This window comes from Lutjanus erythropterus, chromosome 2 (genome assembly GCF_056507025.1).
Source record: "Lutjanus erythropterus isolate fLutEry1 chromosome 2, fLutEry1.hap2, whole genome shotgun sequence".
Taxonomy (NCBI): Eukaryota; Metazoa; Chordata; class Actinopteri; order Lutjaniformes; family Lutjanidae; genus Lutjanus; species Lutjanus erythropterus.
This window is the reverse complement of record NC_139318.1, coordinates 30,389,630-30,407,741: the sequence shown is the minus strand read 5'-3', so window position 1 is coordinate 30,407,741 and position 18,112 is coordinate 30,389,630. Positions and strand designations below refer to the sequence as shown.

Sequence of the window (18,112 nt, the reverse complement as noted above, 5' to 3'; positions counted from 1 at the left end):
TTTCTCAGTGAAGTGACCCGTGTTTAAATGTTCTAGGGGCGTCTTGTTGAATTGCTCAAACAAATTGCTGTTGATATGAAGATGTGGGGTGGTGTCTCCATTGAACTGCAGGTTTATACACTTGGCAAAGCATTAGCATCGCGAGGCACTGAATGGCAGATCTGGCCAAAGTTATGACTTTGTCTTTTGTTTGTCAGTTTGGGTTCTTCCTTCGAGTGGGCACGGTTCCAAACATGCCAAGCATATCAAGAGTGTAGATTTTCCGAGGAATGACTGTTCCATTCAAAAGCTCAGCAAAAGTTCAATCAAGAAGACTAACGTGATGGTTACTCTATCTGTTTTTCCTTTTCCACTTCCAGCTCAAACAGCTGACTGAGGGTGTCAGTTAACCAATCATTTTGTCACCTTTCATTTCAGTGTGTTATTGAGACAACCCACCTTCAGCTCACCGACTCCAGGTCTCAGCAGAGCTAGCTGTCTGTTGGGTCCATCTATTAAACTCAATCACTGATATTCCTGAATAAAATTATGACTTTTCCTGTTTGCACAATATATGGAATAAAGGACTCAGATGCAGATACAAACTGCCACATATTCGTGTCATGTGCAGAAATAAACAAATTATCAATGGAATTAAATTCTTAAAAATAATGAAAGAAATACAGATACGTACAAGAAAAGAAAAGAACAAGCTGACTAAGGTAGACAATGTAATAAAATGTGCTAAAAAAGGATAAAGGTCTGTGTAGTATAACCAGTTTAAAACAGTTTAAAGCAGTGTGTGCAGTATACAACACTATAAAAACAGTATAAAGGTCTGTGCAAAAACAAGATGATTGAGGTAGATGATAAAAAAGATAAAAGAGATCAGTATAAAAAAAACTCCAATATAAAACAGTATATGTGGAATAAAAACAGTATATGTCTGTGCAAAAAGACAAATAAATGTCTTGATGCCTCCTTAACCCCCTCTTTTGAAAAGGTTATTACAGTCTTTCCTGATGAAAATGGTTTTGGCACCTATATTTCACCCTCTTACAGACTAAATTAATTAATTGATTAAACTCATGTATGTACAAAAAAGGTGCGGGAAAAATGGCAGGACTTTAGAGGATTCACTTGTTTATAGTGTTCAGTTTGTAGTACAGCTATATTACTATTATTGCTGTGCTCTACTAGTTACAGCTATGCCAGCTGGTGAACTGCTAAGAGAATGACAGATACTCCACAGAACTCCACAGAACAAAAAAAAAATCATTAAAACCAGCATATACATTATAGATAAGCTTAATGTATTAAATCTGACTTTTTTTTTTTTTTTCTGAGAGCAAAAAACAAAAGAAAACATGACAATCACAATTTACAAACGTTCTCCAAATCATCTCCAACCAGCTAACTCCATCTTCAATTACATGTTTTGGTACTGATAGCATATAGCATGATTATATTAGATAAGTATATCTTTCATTATATGCTTTACATTGGTTGTATTATTTGACTTTACAAAATTGACTGCCATTGTATGTTGATGATATACTGCTATATCTTTGTTTAAAAATCTAAGTCTTCACAAACTGGATACCTTCCAGCACAACTTGGTTGAAATTTAAAACTAAAAAGCTCCTATCTTCTCAGAGTTTAACAGTGACACCATGACATGACACATGACTGTAGTGACATTGGAGGCAGTCTGTCATTCAGAGTCAGTTGTACTGCCTCCGTGTCCAAATAACTTTTTTAAAAAGTCACATGCTCTAATTTTTAACTTGGATATACAGCAGGTTGCATTTGGGAGTGTTTAAACTGCTTATACATGTTATTCCAACTACTATATTATTCAATAAGTGTTAATTCAAATGCCTTCAGTGGTTACAAACAAGTGACATAGGTTTATCTGGATCAATTGACATTTTGATTTTAGTCATCTCTTTGGCTTCAACTGACATTTCATTCCCTTTAAATGCTCAGACTTGTACTTTGACGGCCTTGGCCTACCTCAGTATTATTTCTTTGTGTTCTGTGTTTCCCTCTGCTCCTCATCACTTCTTCCTACAAGATCTCTGATCTCTCCTGGACACCATCCCCCTCATCTCAGCAGTCGATTGGGCTTAGGTGTGTGAGCCTGCAACCTTCCTTTCCTGAGCTGACTATACTACTATCTGCTTATCCTGAGTCAGCTAGCCTCCTGCCAGCTCCAGCTCCTGAATTGACTAGCCACCAGTCTGCTATGATTCCCAGGCATCTCCTCTGTGGCCCCTACAAGATCTTGCTCTAAATCCAGACCACACCCAGACTGCTAGCCTCCAGCCAGTTAACCAGTAAGCTAACATAGAGACAGCCAGTTCTCTGGCTGATTCTGTGCTGGAACCACCTTCGTGGAAGCCCTCCAGTAAGAAACACTGCAGTCACCAACATCATGCTTCCCAGCAGCCCAGTGTCCCAGATCACAGTTTCCCAGCATCCTTTGGCCACAGCTGGCCAACACTGCAGAGCTTCAGCTGCCCAATGCCCCAGAGCCTTGGCTACTCAGCATCCCAGAGCCTCAGCTGCCCAGTGTCCTGGAGGCTTCGTTGCTCAGTGACATAGACGTTTTGCTGTTTAGTACCTCAGCCAGTATCTCTCCAGTCCCCATGTTGGCCAACGCTAAGACAGTTCCTGAGTCAGCCAACGTCTCTTGAGCCCCTGGGTCGGTTGACACAACTTTTGGTTCAAAGTTGGCCTTCATCTCAACTGCTCCAACTGGGCCGCAGCCACCACCTGCATTCACCACACTTTCCTGTTCCCAAGCTACAGCCCTTCCTGGTTCCCATGCTGCAGCAGTCTCCTATACCTGTGCTGCAAAAGTCCACTCGTCCTGAGCTGCGGCAGTCTTAGGTGCCTGTGCTACAGGTGTCGTGTTCCCGTGTCTACACTGCCAGTCTCCTGGTCAGGCTCCAGAGTGGCTCCATCTGTCTGGTCGTCCTTATTCTTGTCCTCCAGTGGTACACTTCCTGTCTGGTTGTACTCATGCCTGTCCTCCACAGCTGGCCCGTGTTCATGGCCAGCCTCCAGGTCACCATCCAGAGCTATCCAGGCCATCATTCCCATCGTCTGATCAACCGCTTGAGCAGTCCCATCTGTTCTGGCGTTTGGTCAGCCTCCTGAGCAACTCCACCCTTTGGCCCTGCCTTCTGGTTACCCTCCAGACCTGCTCCTTCCATCATACTTGCCTCCAGGCTGCCTGCCTGAGTTCTCCTGCTCCGCCTCTGTCCAACCCTCCATTCTTCAGCTCCCAGGCCACTTGCCCTGAGCAAATGTAGCGCTGCAGGCAGAAACCGCCATAATATAAGCCAAATATTGCTCTTTCCAAAGCCACCAGACTCCACTGGGAAAAACTGTAATTATACCTTGCAGAACACAGAAATTACTCATCTGCTGCCTCTATCAGTTAATTTGTTTGTGTTGTTGTGTTGTGTGACTTACATGTTTTAAAGGGTTAGTTCAGTAATTTTCAATGCAAATATATATTTCCTTCAGAAATTCAGTCTTTTGTTATCATCTAAAATATGCAAAGTTCTTGTTAATGGCTGCACTCTGCAAAATAAAAAATACAGTAATTCCTACAACTATGTTAGACACTGTTATAACAAGAAATTTCAGGCCCAGTTTTCCTGGACTTTTTCAGCTTGAGACCAGCTTTGATCTATCCCCAGGACCCAAATGTACAAAACAAGCATCATGACACAGCAATCATGAATTTAAAATGTATATGAACTGTATTTATTTAATTGTACATGCATATCAGTGATCAGATTTGCTCAATGTAATATCAAGTTTCTCACCACCTCGTAACAAACTTGCACTGTCCACTGAAACACTAGAGGGCTTTTAATTTGAAATAGATACAGGATGTGTTGAGTTTGTATTAACTCAATATCTAACAGGGCAGATAAAACAAGGCGTCGTACTTAAATATTGTAGAGATGTCCCACATTTCCCAGTGTTTATTGAAGTTGCTGTTGCAAAATAGAAATTATATTTTTGGTTAGAGTTTGCAATGTGTTCTTGTGTTCCTGTACTGGTAAATAATGAGTGTTTGAATACATTTTAAACTATATTCTATAAGCATCAAGTGGATTTGTGCAGCTTGTGGCTGGCTTCTGGTTTTGTGCAGTCCATAGATTCTGTTCTTTTCTGCTTTTGTAGTCCTTGCTAATGCTGAACAATGTAAGACAACAAGTAAAAAGAAAACATAGTGCCGCTGAGTTTGTTGTTACAGTTTGTGATTGAGATACAGAAATTTTCTGTGAAAAGAGCAACTGCGTGAACCTATTTGAACCACTTTTCAGCGGAGTGAAAAGATATTTGCTTGAGATTCAGAGACAAATTGAGCAGCATTCACAAAACTATGAAAAAAAAACTGTTACATAACATCATGTGAGAAGAGGGCGAGAGAGATGCCGACAGGCAGCTTTATTCACTCGCCTCTCACCGTCCTTCATTTTTAATTCTGCTTTTCTCCTTACTATCATTCTGCTTGTTTTATTCTCGTGTTCCCTCCAATTCTATACTCCACCTATCTAACCTGTTAGCTTATTTTCACTCTCATTTGTAGCACCTTATAAAAGACTGATGATAGGTATCCTAGCAACAACTCTTTTTTTCCAGTCTCCTAATGGATAGCAAAGTGACTCTGTTCCTCCTGACTCCAACAACCAATGAAACAACCAGTTTGTGGTCCCGAGGGGGCCAGTCACTTTGAAGCATCTTGCTTGATCTGGAGTCAGTAGGCCAGAAGCATAATGGGTTGAAGAGAATGACCTGTAGCCATCTTGTCAATAGACCATCCAGTGCAGGAGTGAAAGGTTTTATATTTCTAACACGTCTTCTGGAGGCAATCTCTATCACATCTCACTCTTGACCTTCCTAAAGTTTGAGAGTGCCATCTGCTACTGCATTAGAAGAGGTCAAAAGTTATTTTTGTGTACTTGTATCAATCCTCTCTGCAGCTACATGCAGCACCTTTTAGAGGAATAAATCTGACACTTCATACCAAAGAGCAAAGAAGCATGAAATCAGGAACATGAGCCTCTGAGGCACCCCTGTACCTGCAAGAAATTATCAAACTTTCATCCTCATCAAGCATTCTCCCTCTGATAATGTTGTACAGGGCAACATAAATAAAGGACTTGACTCTGCCTGAAAAGCACAGTGAGTGTTTGCCAGCCGCTTTGGGTGGCCATACTTTTTATGCAGGGCACTTCCTTTAAGCTTCTAATGACGAGTGACCCTTGCGTGAAGGGATTCTTAGAGACTAGGTCAGGCTTTTAGAGTCAGGGGAGTTCCTAGTGCACCAAGTCTATCACGCCTGGAAACCAGGCAATCAACTTGTGTATGAACAAACCCTACAAACCTCTTTTAAGCCTATACGGAATAATTGTTCTTCAAGCAGCATGGGTTATTAAGACTTTATGACAGGCTGATCATTCATCATTAGCTGGTAACAACAGCAATCCAATGTGTTTAAAGGAGGAAGTCCTTTCATATTGTTTGCTCGGGTGCAGAGTGACTTCTGGAGAGGACAAAGAGGTGTGAGTTGGTATGCTGCGAGCAAAGCCCCAGGAGCAACTGCTCTGACAAAGGGGACCAGACTGTTGACATCAATTCATAAATCAAACGAGGTCACTGCCTCTTTGAAGCTCGAGACTTGACTTCCCACAAGTCCTCAACCAACAAACACCTCAGGTGAATGGGATAAAAGTATTTAGCCTTTCATTGTGCATCGAGGACTTTTTATGTAATTTTAATGTTGTAACGTAAATGTTGATGTAGACTGATGCCTACTATGGTTTTGAGACTGATACTTTATATTGTATTTGATTATATCAATTTATTTAACAAAAACATTTTTGATAAGAATCTCTTTGCCATAGCTATTAAAGGAAATTGACATGATTTTTGACATTGACAACCTAAAGGTTGAGACATTTTACAGTTGAAAAATAAACTTGTAAATGCTTACTGGTGGGCAAACCAACCTCAAAACTGATTATGGTTGACATTATAGTACTATGGTTTTCTGATACATATCTACTGATCTATATCTGATAAAGATATATATTCTCTGTAGTCTGTAATATTCTCTGATGATAATCATGCTGATATAGTGGCCTATTATATTTTTTTCCCATATCATTCTTTTGTTATAATATGAATAAGTTTGAGTTTAAATGTAAACCCACTGGCTGTACAGTAAAGGTGCTAGGTGGAATTTTCAGAAAACCTGGGTTATTAATGACACTAGTGAGTGAGCATCCTGGGCACTGGCCAAAACAACGACCTGATGCAAAACTGAACATGATTGACTGGCATTATGTTGATAGATGAGGTAAATAAAATTAGGGTTGTGTTTTGTTGGGTGCCAGTCATTGGTTGACATTAGACTCCATTTCTAAGCTAATGTCAGCTGGTGTTGCACACTGTTGCTGCTGTAGAGGAGCTGAAAAAAGAAAAGGCACTCAGGAGTGAGAAGAAATATCACACCTCACCTTTAACATTCCTGGACAAAAAAACGTTTCGAGTCCACAGGCTGTTGTAGGCAACTGAGAAAGTCAAGGGAAAGTCTAATTTTCCAAGTTACATTACAATCCATTCACACATTGACAGGACGAAGTGATTTATACCAGTACAATGTAATGTGTTACTTGTAATTCTATTACTTTTGACGATAAGCAGATGTAACTAATTGCCTTTTCAAATTGATAAAGCAATTATAATTACTGAAATTACTTAATTGAAATGTAATTAAAATTGAATTTAATTGAAATTTGTGTTCACGACCTGTTTTTTAAAATCATACTATTATATAAAGTGGTCAACATATAATTATCTATTAACTTATGTAGCAACACTTGGTTGCATGTACATGTATATCCAGCGATGTCTGTAGCTGTCTTCCAACATATCCTGCTGGCTAAACCACAGGAAATAAAATTTGGTCTAATCTATCCAGTCAGGAGTATTAATAACGCCTGTAAGTGATAATGGGTGCAATGATAGATAGATACTACATAATATAGAGCTCAACTATGAGGCTCTGGAACTCAAGATTCCATTCATATTATGCATAGATGATTTAGATTATCAGTCATAATATCATAACTGTCGAATTACCTCGAGTTATGAAAAAGGATGGTATATGCTCCTGTAGATGACACAGTCCATATGATATCAATCTTGTTTTGAAGTTGAAGTGAAGGCAAACTTCTAAAGGGAAATTAAATTCTGACAGTGAATCATGTAACTTTGTTAATTTGCCATCCAAATAATTGTCATTGTTTTTAGCTACATGTGTAGCGCTCTACTGGTCCGCTTGCAACTTACCAGCAAGCAAAACTATCTGCCCATTCATGTGCACTCAAGGGGTTGTTTACATATGAAGCAGCAGGTCTTAAATTTGTTGATTCTTGTCTTTCAAACTGTTATCATCAGTGTTTGGTGACTGGTTGCTTAATTTACAACTTAAATAATGTTGGCATCATATAATCTGGTCAAATGTGTCAAATGTTCAAAGAGATTTCAAGGCAGATATTGGAGAACAGGTTTGAAAAAAAAAAAAAATCAGAAAAGTTAATTCTTCTGAAGCTGAATCAGTATTAACCACTGAGACCCACTATAGATAAATGCCTTTCATGCAATTTTACACATTACATTCTGTATGTGTGCCAGATTTAAATTAAAAAAGGAATTCAATCTGAAACTGAATAGTAATAGGAAAAATCCATGAAAACAAAACCTCCATTCTACTCAAGAGGATGGCAAAAAAAAAAAAAAAAAGGCTTTATATGAGGTAAACATATAAAAATACACCAGCACAAAGATGCATTTTAAATCTGGTTATTTTTATATTCTAGTGTGGATACCACATAATTGATGGAATGTAGCCTAATAAACATGTAATAAAGTACTCGATATAGATATTGTCGATTATTTTAGATAAAATTCTCATCTAATGCTTAAACTTACACCATCCTAACTTTTCTCTCGTGTTTTGCTCGTCTCCCCGTGTCACCCTGCTCTCTGTGCGCCGTGGTAACGCTGATGTGAGAGCTAGATTGGTTACCACATGGCTTTTATCCAAGTCGAGGCGCTTGAGAGTGGACCGCTTGGAGAGTGGGAGCGCAGTCGCAGGTTATCCATCGCCTGGAGCAAGATCTACCGTCCCTCTGCAACGCCTGGGATCTTCTTTATATAGACTAGAGAGACTTAACAAAACCACTTCAGTCAACGCGGATCCAGATCGCTTTCTCTTTTTACCCTCTCTCTCTCTCTCCTGTGTTTTTTTTTTCACCCCCCTGATCAGGCTAAACCATCCCGTGTGTTTTGTAAAGGCGATTGTTAGTGCGCATCATCGCGGGAGCCAAAAGGAGGTTTGCCACTGTTCCATAGGACACTGGTGAGTAGAGTCAACATGTTACATCTCTTCAAGTTTTATTTGTGTCATCATCTCTGCGTCATACTTACACGAAATATCATCCTACGACCACCTTTTTTGCTTTTCCATTGTCTGTTCTTTGCTGTTCGACTTTGATTGAGTGATTCTAACTTCTTAACAGACTGCTAACTTACTCACAGTAAGTAGATAATGTTGAGTGATTTGGGCAGGCTGAGGTTTAAGTATGCTGTCACTGCATTCAACACGTTTTTAAGTTGTTTTCTTATGCTAAATGTTGTTTACAGTGGTATTACAGCAATATCAAGCAGAAGAAGACAGTTTTGTGTTATTTTGTTATGCTAAATGCTGTTTAAAATGATAAGACAGTGATGTCAAGACTGGTTCTTTTGATGCTAAATGCAATTTTAAATGATATTACAAAAAGACAGTTGCAGTTCACTGAAAGCTTGTTTTTTTATCTGCACATTCGCAAGTGTCCACATTGTGGTTGAACAACAGAAATGTCTTTTCTACTTTATGTTTATCAGTGAAATTCCTTTAAACTGAATTAATAGCTAATAAGTACACATGTTTCCATGCTGCTCCTGTTTTAGTTATGTTCATGACTGATTAAAGCGCCATGCAGTTACATAATAAGTGAAAATTAATTGGACTGATTTGAACCTTCACATACACAAGTGTACGTGGACCATTCAATGGGCGTGGTTTTGCATTAATGGAACAGTCCCATTCAGGAAAGATACAGAAAAAGTCACTGAATCCATTTAAAGTTTTCTGTTATGAGGTCACCTTTTTAAAATCTACTGTGTTTTTGTCTCTCTCTCTCTCCCAGCGGGCTGCTGGAGCGTCATGACAGCTGAGAAGAGCGGGCCCGTTATAAACGGTAAACCAGAGGATGGCAGAGACCCGGAAGGGTCCAGCTCCAGCCTAGACAACGGGGAGTACAATGAGAGGGGCCACTGGAACAACAAGATCGAGTTCGTCCTGTCTGTGGCTGGAGAAATCATCGGGCTGGGTAACGTCTGGAGGTTCCCTTACCTCTGCTACAAGAATGGAGGAGGTAAGAAAGCTTCTCTTATCTGAACAATCAAGGTGGTAGGAGAGGATTTGTGTTAGAAAATTGGTGGACATTCAAGTAACAGCTCACCCCAAAATAAAAAATACATATTTTTCCTCTTACCTGTAGTGCTATTTATCCATCTAGATAGTTTTGGTGTGAGTTGCAGAGTTTTGGAGATACCTACTATAAAGATGTCTGCCTTCTCACGAATATAATTGTACTAGGTGGCACTTATGGTGCTCAAAGCGCCGCAAGCCAAGTGATTTATAGAAGTCATGACCTGTTCAACCAAGATAATCCACAGACCTTGTTGTAAACATTTTCATGGAAGAACTATTTTCCCTCTACAATAGAATTAAAATTAAAAAATGTTTGATTTTGGGTTGAACTGTTCCCTTGCAGTAAATCAGAGTTAAAACAGGTACCAATGGATAGAAAGGAAACAAAAATATTCAAATATCATCTCTATATGACAGAATATAATTAATAAAATAAAAAACATTTATGAGCAAAAGACGTGAGACAAGTACTGTACTCTTCTACCGCACCAAAGAAAATGTAGGAATTTTGAAGCATCAGAAGTAAGTATCAAGATGGGATGTCCTTTATTATTTCATCCATTATGCAGAATCATGTCAATAATGATGGTGGGCTCCCTCATTAGGCACTATTAGACAGCACAGCATGAAAAGGTTATCTTGTACTATAAGTGTGGCATCAGAGTGAGCGCTTTTATCTGATTTTTGTCAATTGCTCCCTACACACTTCTTTTAAAGTCAGAACAAGTCATCATTTTTTTAAACTGTTACGCTGTCTAACTTTTAATTCTGGTATCGATCGAGTGGTGTTCATGTTCTGTACATATCTTCTTCTGTGTGTGTTAAGGTGCGTTCTTCGTCCCGTATGTCATCTTCTTTGTGTGCTGCGGTATCCCGGTGTTTTTCCTGGAGACTGCCCTGGGTCAGTTCACCAGCGAGGGAGGCATCACCTGCTGGAGGAAAGTCTGCCCGCTATTTGAGGGTGAGAAAACACTCAGGATTTTAATAATTAAATATAAGATGGGAACATCACAGAGGCAAAGTAGTCGGGTTGATGAAATTTGATTCTCGCTACTATTATATAACATTTGTTTCCATCATGATCTTGAGTTTTTTTTTTTTTTTTTTTTTTTTTACCAAATGCATCTGTTGTAGCACCTCCACAAGCTACTGTCTTCTTCTGTCTCCCTGCAGCTGTGAATACTTGCAGGTTGCAATAAGATCCAGCCAGTAACCTGCATTTTTTTCCCTTTCCTTTATCTGTAACTCTTTCCAGGTATTGGCTATGCAACGCAGGTGATTGAAGCTCATCTAAACGTGTACTATGTAGTGATCCTTGCCTGGGCCATCTTCTACCTCTTCAACTGCTTCACCACTGAGCTGCCGTGGGCCGGCTGTGGGCACTACTGGAATACAGGTAGGAGGAGGCAACAGTGAATAATCATGTGCATTGTTTTTGCCTCTGGAGAAAACAAAATATCTTGGAGGATTCACTGTGCAATGCTGTATTTGTACTTATATCTACAGTAGTAAAAGAAATAACACATCATTATGAGGTCATCAAAAGTGTCAATACTTCAGTACTTTTTGAATATCACATAATAAAACAATACAGTATGTGACGATTATAGTATCGACGGCACCAGAGTTTTCAAGTTTTCAAGTATTCAAGACCTCAGTTCAAGTTAGTATTAACTGTCCTGCCTGAAATTTGGTTTGCAACAAAACTAGTGTTCAGTAACTTTTTACTGGCACTTTGTGCAGGTTATTAATTAAAAAAAGAAAAACAAGTATCTGATTTTGTGTGCTGAGGATTTTTTTCTTTTTGAAGTGGTACCAAAAGAGGTATTGAGTATAATTTTTTAATACTAGTATTGCATGAAACATTAAAATTCTGGTATTGTGACAACTGTTCATCATTGTGTGTCCACAGAGAACTGTGTTGACTACTATGGAGAAAATGCCACCAACATTACAAACCCCAACGCAACGTCTCCGGTGATCGAGTTCTGGGAGTGAGTAAATTTTTTATTGCTACTTCTTCAACACCATCTTCGTGTTCTGCCATGTTCATTAGACATTATGTGAGACATAATGCTCTGTTTGTGTGTGCAAAGTCCCACTGCAGAGGATACTATGATGACGTTTTCTTCTCTGTGTATGTAAAGAATTAATGGTCTCATAGTTCGTCCTGTAACACAATGAGGAATTGCTTTGTCACTTCAGGCATTCTGTCATTATCCACCATAATGTTGAAATTCTGAGGTTCTGACAGCTCCAGACTGTTTCACTGACCCCCCTAACCTTTCCCCCAATAATTAGTCAGCTCTTTTCATATTTGTGTGTCAACAGGCCCTGGTAGGCCAGCTGTCTCCCAGCTAGAGCCATGTGTGTGGCAGCAGATCAGACCTTGTCAGTGTGTAATGCTGACCACACTTCCTGTCTCGCTGCCAGTGGCTGTGTTTACACTACTGGTTCAGTCCTCATTTTTTAAACTAAATATTGCCGCTAAATGGTCAAATTAGAATTGTGATATGTGTTTTGTGTCTAAATCAAACTTAAGTGATTTGTGCAACTGTGATGGAAACGTCAGATTTGAGCGAGCAACATGCACCTAACCCCAGAGAGAGACATGCTTGAAGGCCAATGAGCCAACCACCATGCTGCTGGCAAGAAATAGCCACCGACCAGGCTTTGTTTAATCTGAGCCAAGACACACTGACATGTTTTGTACTGTATTTACAGCATAAACAAACATCAGAGCAGTAGGTTAAACAAGTTGTATTTTGCCATCTGTGGATCTTTATGTTGGTGCTCCAAAATAATTTTGCATTGTTTTACCATCCCGTCTTTACACTTTAAAATACAAAGCTCATATCTTTTAAAGCGAGTCAAATAGAAGACTGACAAAGGAACAAATCATCTGTACAGTTGTAATTAATTTAGTAAATAATTGCAGTAATATTACCAGTATATCAGTAACAAACCGGCCATTTTAATGATCCAGGAAAAAAGAATGACCACAAGATATGATGATGCATGCATGTTGAAGACTTGAAAAAATCTTCAGCCTCTTGGATTCTCCTTACCTTGAGGATCCAATAATGTGTTATTTCTTACATTATAAAAATTCACAAATGAGTAAAGGAAAATTAACCACTTTTTTTTGGGTAAAACTAGCACAAATACTCAAACACTAAGTTGGTTACACTGAGTTTATATGAACAGTTTGAGCGGCAGCTATCAACCTTTTCCTTATGTGACCCCTTTTGTATAATTGAGTGAACTGACGACCCCTGACTAAGTGACTTATTTAATAGATATTTTATATTTTATTCAATTCATAACAGTAACAGTGCAGAAGAACTGATAAACTGTACAACTGACTTAAGTAGTGAAACTAATAACTGCAGGATGTTTTGTAAAATAAATGATGTGGATGAATTTTGAGCTGATAATTGCACCAGAGATGAGTTTTCCTGATATTTTTAGGATCTTTATATACAGTTCTCTCCCTCTATTATGTAATTTTTAAATTTATAGCAATGCTTTGGAGTTAATAAGCTTGTTTTTGACAAATTCAGTGTTTTTCTCTCCCCGACAATTGGTCATTTTTCTATTAGCTCTTTGGTTGTTTTAACTGAGTAGTTTTCTAATGTAGGACGAGGTGTTTAGCACAGAGTGAAAGCTCTGTGAATATAGCTTGTGTTCAGGTCTTCACTGTGCCCTTATCCTGTTATCCTTATCCTTTCTTGTAAGTGTATATCTTAAAATTTAATCTAAACTTTAAAGATAACAATTTAATTTTGTTTTCTTCACAGAAGTGAGTGAAATACTGAGATAAAAGCCTATTGTATATTTTTAAAAGAAATTTTCCACCCATTAAAAACAAGAAGGCATCGTGACTCCCACCCCAAGATGCCTTTGCAACCCCAAGTGTGGGTCGGGACCCTTAGGCTGAGAACAAGTGAGGTGGAAGCTTCTGTTTGCTTAACTCTAGTTTGAATCAGACTGAACCCTTTAAAACAACCAGTTATTATCCTTTACCTTAGAAGTCTCCACACCTACTCTATCATACTCAGACTCACAATACGCATAAAAGTCACACTGTAGAAATATGCTGCACTATGCACCCGTATTAAAACAAATTTACCTACTTTTGAGAGCACACACGAGTATATTTACACACATTAGCGTTCACATCTTGCCCTTTCGGCTGACCAAGGAGGGACAGGGGGGCTGTGTTGGACCTAGCCTGTGGCCGGCCACCAAGAACATGTCACCATGATCAATGGCTGGTCAGGAGCTCCGGGGGTGAACTCGGTGGCAAAGATTTGGCAGCACCATGTGGCCCTGAACCTCGCTTCTCATCCTCCATCAATGCTGTTGCCTGGCTATGCTTCAACAAACAGGAAACACACTGTTTATTCACCGCCGCCGACAAGCTATGATGTCATAATCACTGATAACATGCCCTGTATCCGGTGCCTACACTCCTACACCTGTTGGCAGATCACATGAAAGAACATTTTAGTTGGCCTATGCTATTAAGCTGGGTTTTCTTTTGGCACAGTACCCTCGAAACCCGTACATACATGTATCTAATCCCTAGATCTATTTTGTGTTTCCACTGCCGACAGTATTCTTAAATGTAGGCAGGGCTAACCCCCTTCTCTTTTCCAGCAGTTGAGAAGCAACAGATGAGACTTTTCTTGGTCTTAAAAAGCTGCAGCGCTTATTAACAGACACACTGTAACCTATACTGTACATTTACTGCCAGATAGACAACTTACTGCTAACCTTTCCCTCTGACACGCTCACATTCAGCCATTAAAAAAAATGGATCCACTTGAGGTTTGAACTGAATTACTTGGCTTTACAGTAATACACTGCAAGCCCATAATTAGATTCTCCTCTATAACTCACTGCTGCTGAGTAGCAAGCTGAAAATATCCATTTCAAAATCAATTTCAAGATATACTTTTTTGTACCCGTTGGGAATTTTCTTTTGGACTCTGCAGTGCAGTTCCAAAATAAATAAACAAACAAATAAACTGCATCGAGGCAATAAGACCATCTGATTCAAACCTTCTTTTTAGTTGTAAATATGGCTGCCATCTGCCTACTGAGCTCCACAAACCCAACAACTTAAGGACAGGCTTCTCTGATGTGTGAATTCAGTTGGTCAGTTGAGGTAGTGCCACCAGCTAGTTTATATGTGTGATCCACAGTGCTGACAGCAGCTTGACAGGTAATCACTAATCAAGGAGGTGAGGTGAAGTAATAAATGCCTAAAGCAGTTTTCTTGATCGTGGTGCTCACAGTCTCTTCCTCAATTGTCTTTTTAATCCAAGGATTACCACAGTGGCCACAGTGTTCTGCTGAAATAGGACCAGATCTGGCTCGAGGTGTTGTGGTTGATTCATCAGGTAGTGGTCTGACTGTGGACATTATTTAGCCACAAACATTTTGGCATAGAGGGCTTTCAGCGAAGGAAGATTTAGCATTTTAAGTGGTTCATGGCCATAAAGGTGGAGCAAACCAGAGCAAATGAGACTTCTTCCTGCCTGTTGAAGTCAGCCACTGCAGTGCAGTTGTCTCACCAGCACATCCCTGATGCTCGACAACAGCTTAAAGTGTCGCAGGATAAAAACCAACACGTCACCTGCAGTATCTTTGTGGTATGACTTAATGTATGACTATTTTGTCAAAGCCACAATGCTGCTGTCTGCCTTCATTATGGAGGTTCATCTTGGTGCATTAACAGTGCATCGGTGAAGGTGCTTGGTATCTCTTTTGCCAATCTGATGTGATCCCTCAGCATGTTGACCACATTGATTTTAAGACAGAGTTGACGCATCAGGAGGATGATGTGCTCCTCCACAACTTTAATACCTATGGGAAGCCGACTCATAGGTCAAGCAGAGGCGTCTCAGCAGAAGAGAGGTCTCATAGCTGGAAGAGCTCTTCTTTCCTCACCCCCAGTTATCAGATGACAGATGAAGGCAGCAGGGCTACAAGTGGGAAGAGTGTTACCATGCCATCATCATGTCAAGACTGCATTGTTTCACACAAAAGTAATTACACAGTTGCTGGTTGCAGATTTACAGTCTTATTACCTTGTAGTTGCATCCTCAGCTGCTGGTGTCCAGGTTATCAGCAGGACGATCAAACGTGCGACCAGCAACATACAAAGAGAGGACCCTGTACCCAAGGATTTAGTTCAAAAGCAAAAGTTTTTTTTATTTCACAAATAGTACCATGATTTAACTATGGGAATCAGGAGGCCTGGCCAATAAGAACAAAAAGAAGGAGGAAGCCTGTTCCGGCATGCAGTGGACCGTAGGACCCAAAACTTCCTCCTTCCTTCCTTCCTCCCAAACTATCTGAAGAATTAAACTAAACTAGCAAACAAAAATCAAAGAAAAAACTAGACTACCAGACCACCATCCTAAAAAAGAGAAGAAATACACTCAAAATAAGGATCAAAGTAACAAAAGCCTTAAAATGGGGAAGGCTGCTTCGTCTGGGAGAGAGAGAGAGAGTTCCTTCTCCAGCTGCTTTAAATAGAAGAGGCAGTGCTGCCCACCCATCACCCGATCAGGAGCACCTGAGGAAGAGAAGAGAGAAGAGGAGAGAAGGAGGGGAGCATCATGTACAGAAGGAGGAAGTTTAAGAGTGAATCACAGAGTACGGATAAAGGCAGCCTGTAGTGCTGGGTAGTGTCCTCCATGTCATTTTGCTCTCTACATCACCACAGAAAGTGAATGCATGGTTTGGTAAGGATGGCACTGTGCGATAAGACAATCTCATCCTCAGTTACTGAGCAATTAACTACGGACTTCAGTTACTGCTCTACAATAAAACACAATATAAGTGATCAAAGCAAATGTGAGGTAGTGTAAAGATTTGTTTGCACATACTTGGAAGTTGTCAGAATAGACCTGTAGTATCCAAACTAGCGTGACAGTGTTCAAGTTGAAGAGGAGGAAACTATGTGGTCTTAAGGAATGCATTAATTGATATTCCTAGCAACTATGGTTAACCAGCGAATATGACATTACTATTAATAATGAACAACCACAAGCAAATATTTATTTTTTATCATCCTCCCTCTGAGATATAACTTATTTATCAGTTAGCACTTCATCACCCTGAGTAAGAGCAACAACTAAATGCTTGACGGCTGATCTCGGAAAGTCTGCAGAGGCTCCGCTCTTCATGTTCAACGCTTCTTTACTTTTTCTGCATGTCACACAGAGTATTGAATTAAATCAAACTGTACACCAGTAATCGTCTCTATTCTCTGTGCCAAAATCAGACGCAGAGTACTGAAGATATCAGATGGTATTGAGCACATGGGGGGAATGCGCTGGGAGCTGGCCATGTGTCTGGCCCTGGCCTGGTTCATCTGCTACTTCTGCATCTGGAAGGGACCCAAGTCAACTGGCAAGGTGAGACATAGTAATGCATGTACACTATTATGTGTGTGTTTGCAACGCACAGAGCGTGTGCCACATGCAAAGCATGTTCACACGATTAACATGTGAAAACTGTATTTGTAATGCTTTTATCATACCATGCAACTCATGATGGAGCCATTCGTATTTGAATATATACATGCAGGAATACCTGCACATGCTACTTTGCTTTTACTGCCAGATTTTATTTTATGCTGTTTTAATTTCCTCTGAAACAGCCACGAGATGAAGCACTTCCCCCATCTTGTCCTCAAAACAACTCCCTCACATTCCCGCCTTGCAAATAGTGTATAAAGGGGTTGTGTGCACCACCCACCTCTACCTTTCTCCCCTTTCCATTTTAATGTCCTCCTCAAGGCTCCTCTAGCAGCCTTGAGGAGGACTCTGCACCTTACTTTGGGCGCTCAGCACCCTTTAACAAACTCCTCTCTGATTCAGTGAGCCAGAATGCATAGAGGGATAGAGATGGAGCGAAAAAAAGAGAGGGAAGAAAGAGAGGTGTGTGTGGAAAAATTAATGGGCTCATTCTACATGACGGGGGGAAAAAAAACAACTAGGCGGTGATGCCTATATCTCCCTGAAGTGTCTTTTGTGTGGCTGTGAAGTAAGAGGGGAGAAGGCTTCTTCATGGCTGGGCTTTAGCAGCCGGTCCAAGATTGATTCCTGTATTCACTGGAGGAAAGGAGAGCGTTCATGAGGAGCATGCAGAGTGTATCCTCAGCCTCCGCCTCTCTCCCTCTCTCCTGCGATGAGAAATTAACCACAGCTCGCTTGTTGCAAGAGAGAGAGGTGCTTTCTTCTCCACAGACCCTACAGCCCATTCAGTTCCGACTCTGCTAAGCTGTTTGCTTTTGTTGGCCGTGTTTGCCAGCCATTCTCACATTTAAGCCCTCCTGTTAGATTTACGACAAGGCAGGGGCAAGTTTGACCAGTAAATTTGTGGTGGCTTAAATGTTTACCCGTGGTGAGCTGGAAGGAGCATGTGGAGCATCAAAAGTTCATGGAGAGATTGAACATTTGTCCTTTTCATCTCCGGAGAGATGGAGAGAAAAGAGGGAGAGAAGGTTTAGGATGTGTGATCGTTTTATTTGACAAATTG

General features: G+C 40.2%; 1 protein-coding gene across 1 annotated transcript in view; it reads left to right on the top strand.

Moving 5' to 3' along the window:
• Positions 1–8,132: 8,132 nt before the first annotated feature.
• The window catches only part of slc6a11b (solute carrier family 6 member 11b), a 37,115-nt gene continuing 27,135 nt past the window's right edge, over positions 8,133–18,112 (top strand). Inside the window, exons 1-6 of the mRNA XM_084736843.1 lie at positions 8,133–8,434; positions 9,267–9,494; positions 10,380–10,514; positions 10,809–10,949; positions 11,466–11,547; positions 16,854–16,986. Of these exons, the coding sequence (XP_084592969.1) occupies positions 9,284–9,494; positions 10,380–10,514; positions 10,809–10,949; positions 11,466–11,547; positions 16,854–16,986 (702 nt within the window). The 5' untranslated portion in view covers positions 8,133–8,434; positions 9,267–9,283. The remainder of the gene's footprint in view (positions 8,435–9,266; positions 9,495–10,379; positions 10,515–10,808; positions 10,950–11,465; positions 11,548–16,853; positions 16,987–18,112) is intronic.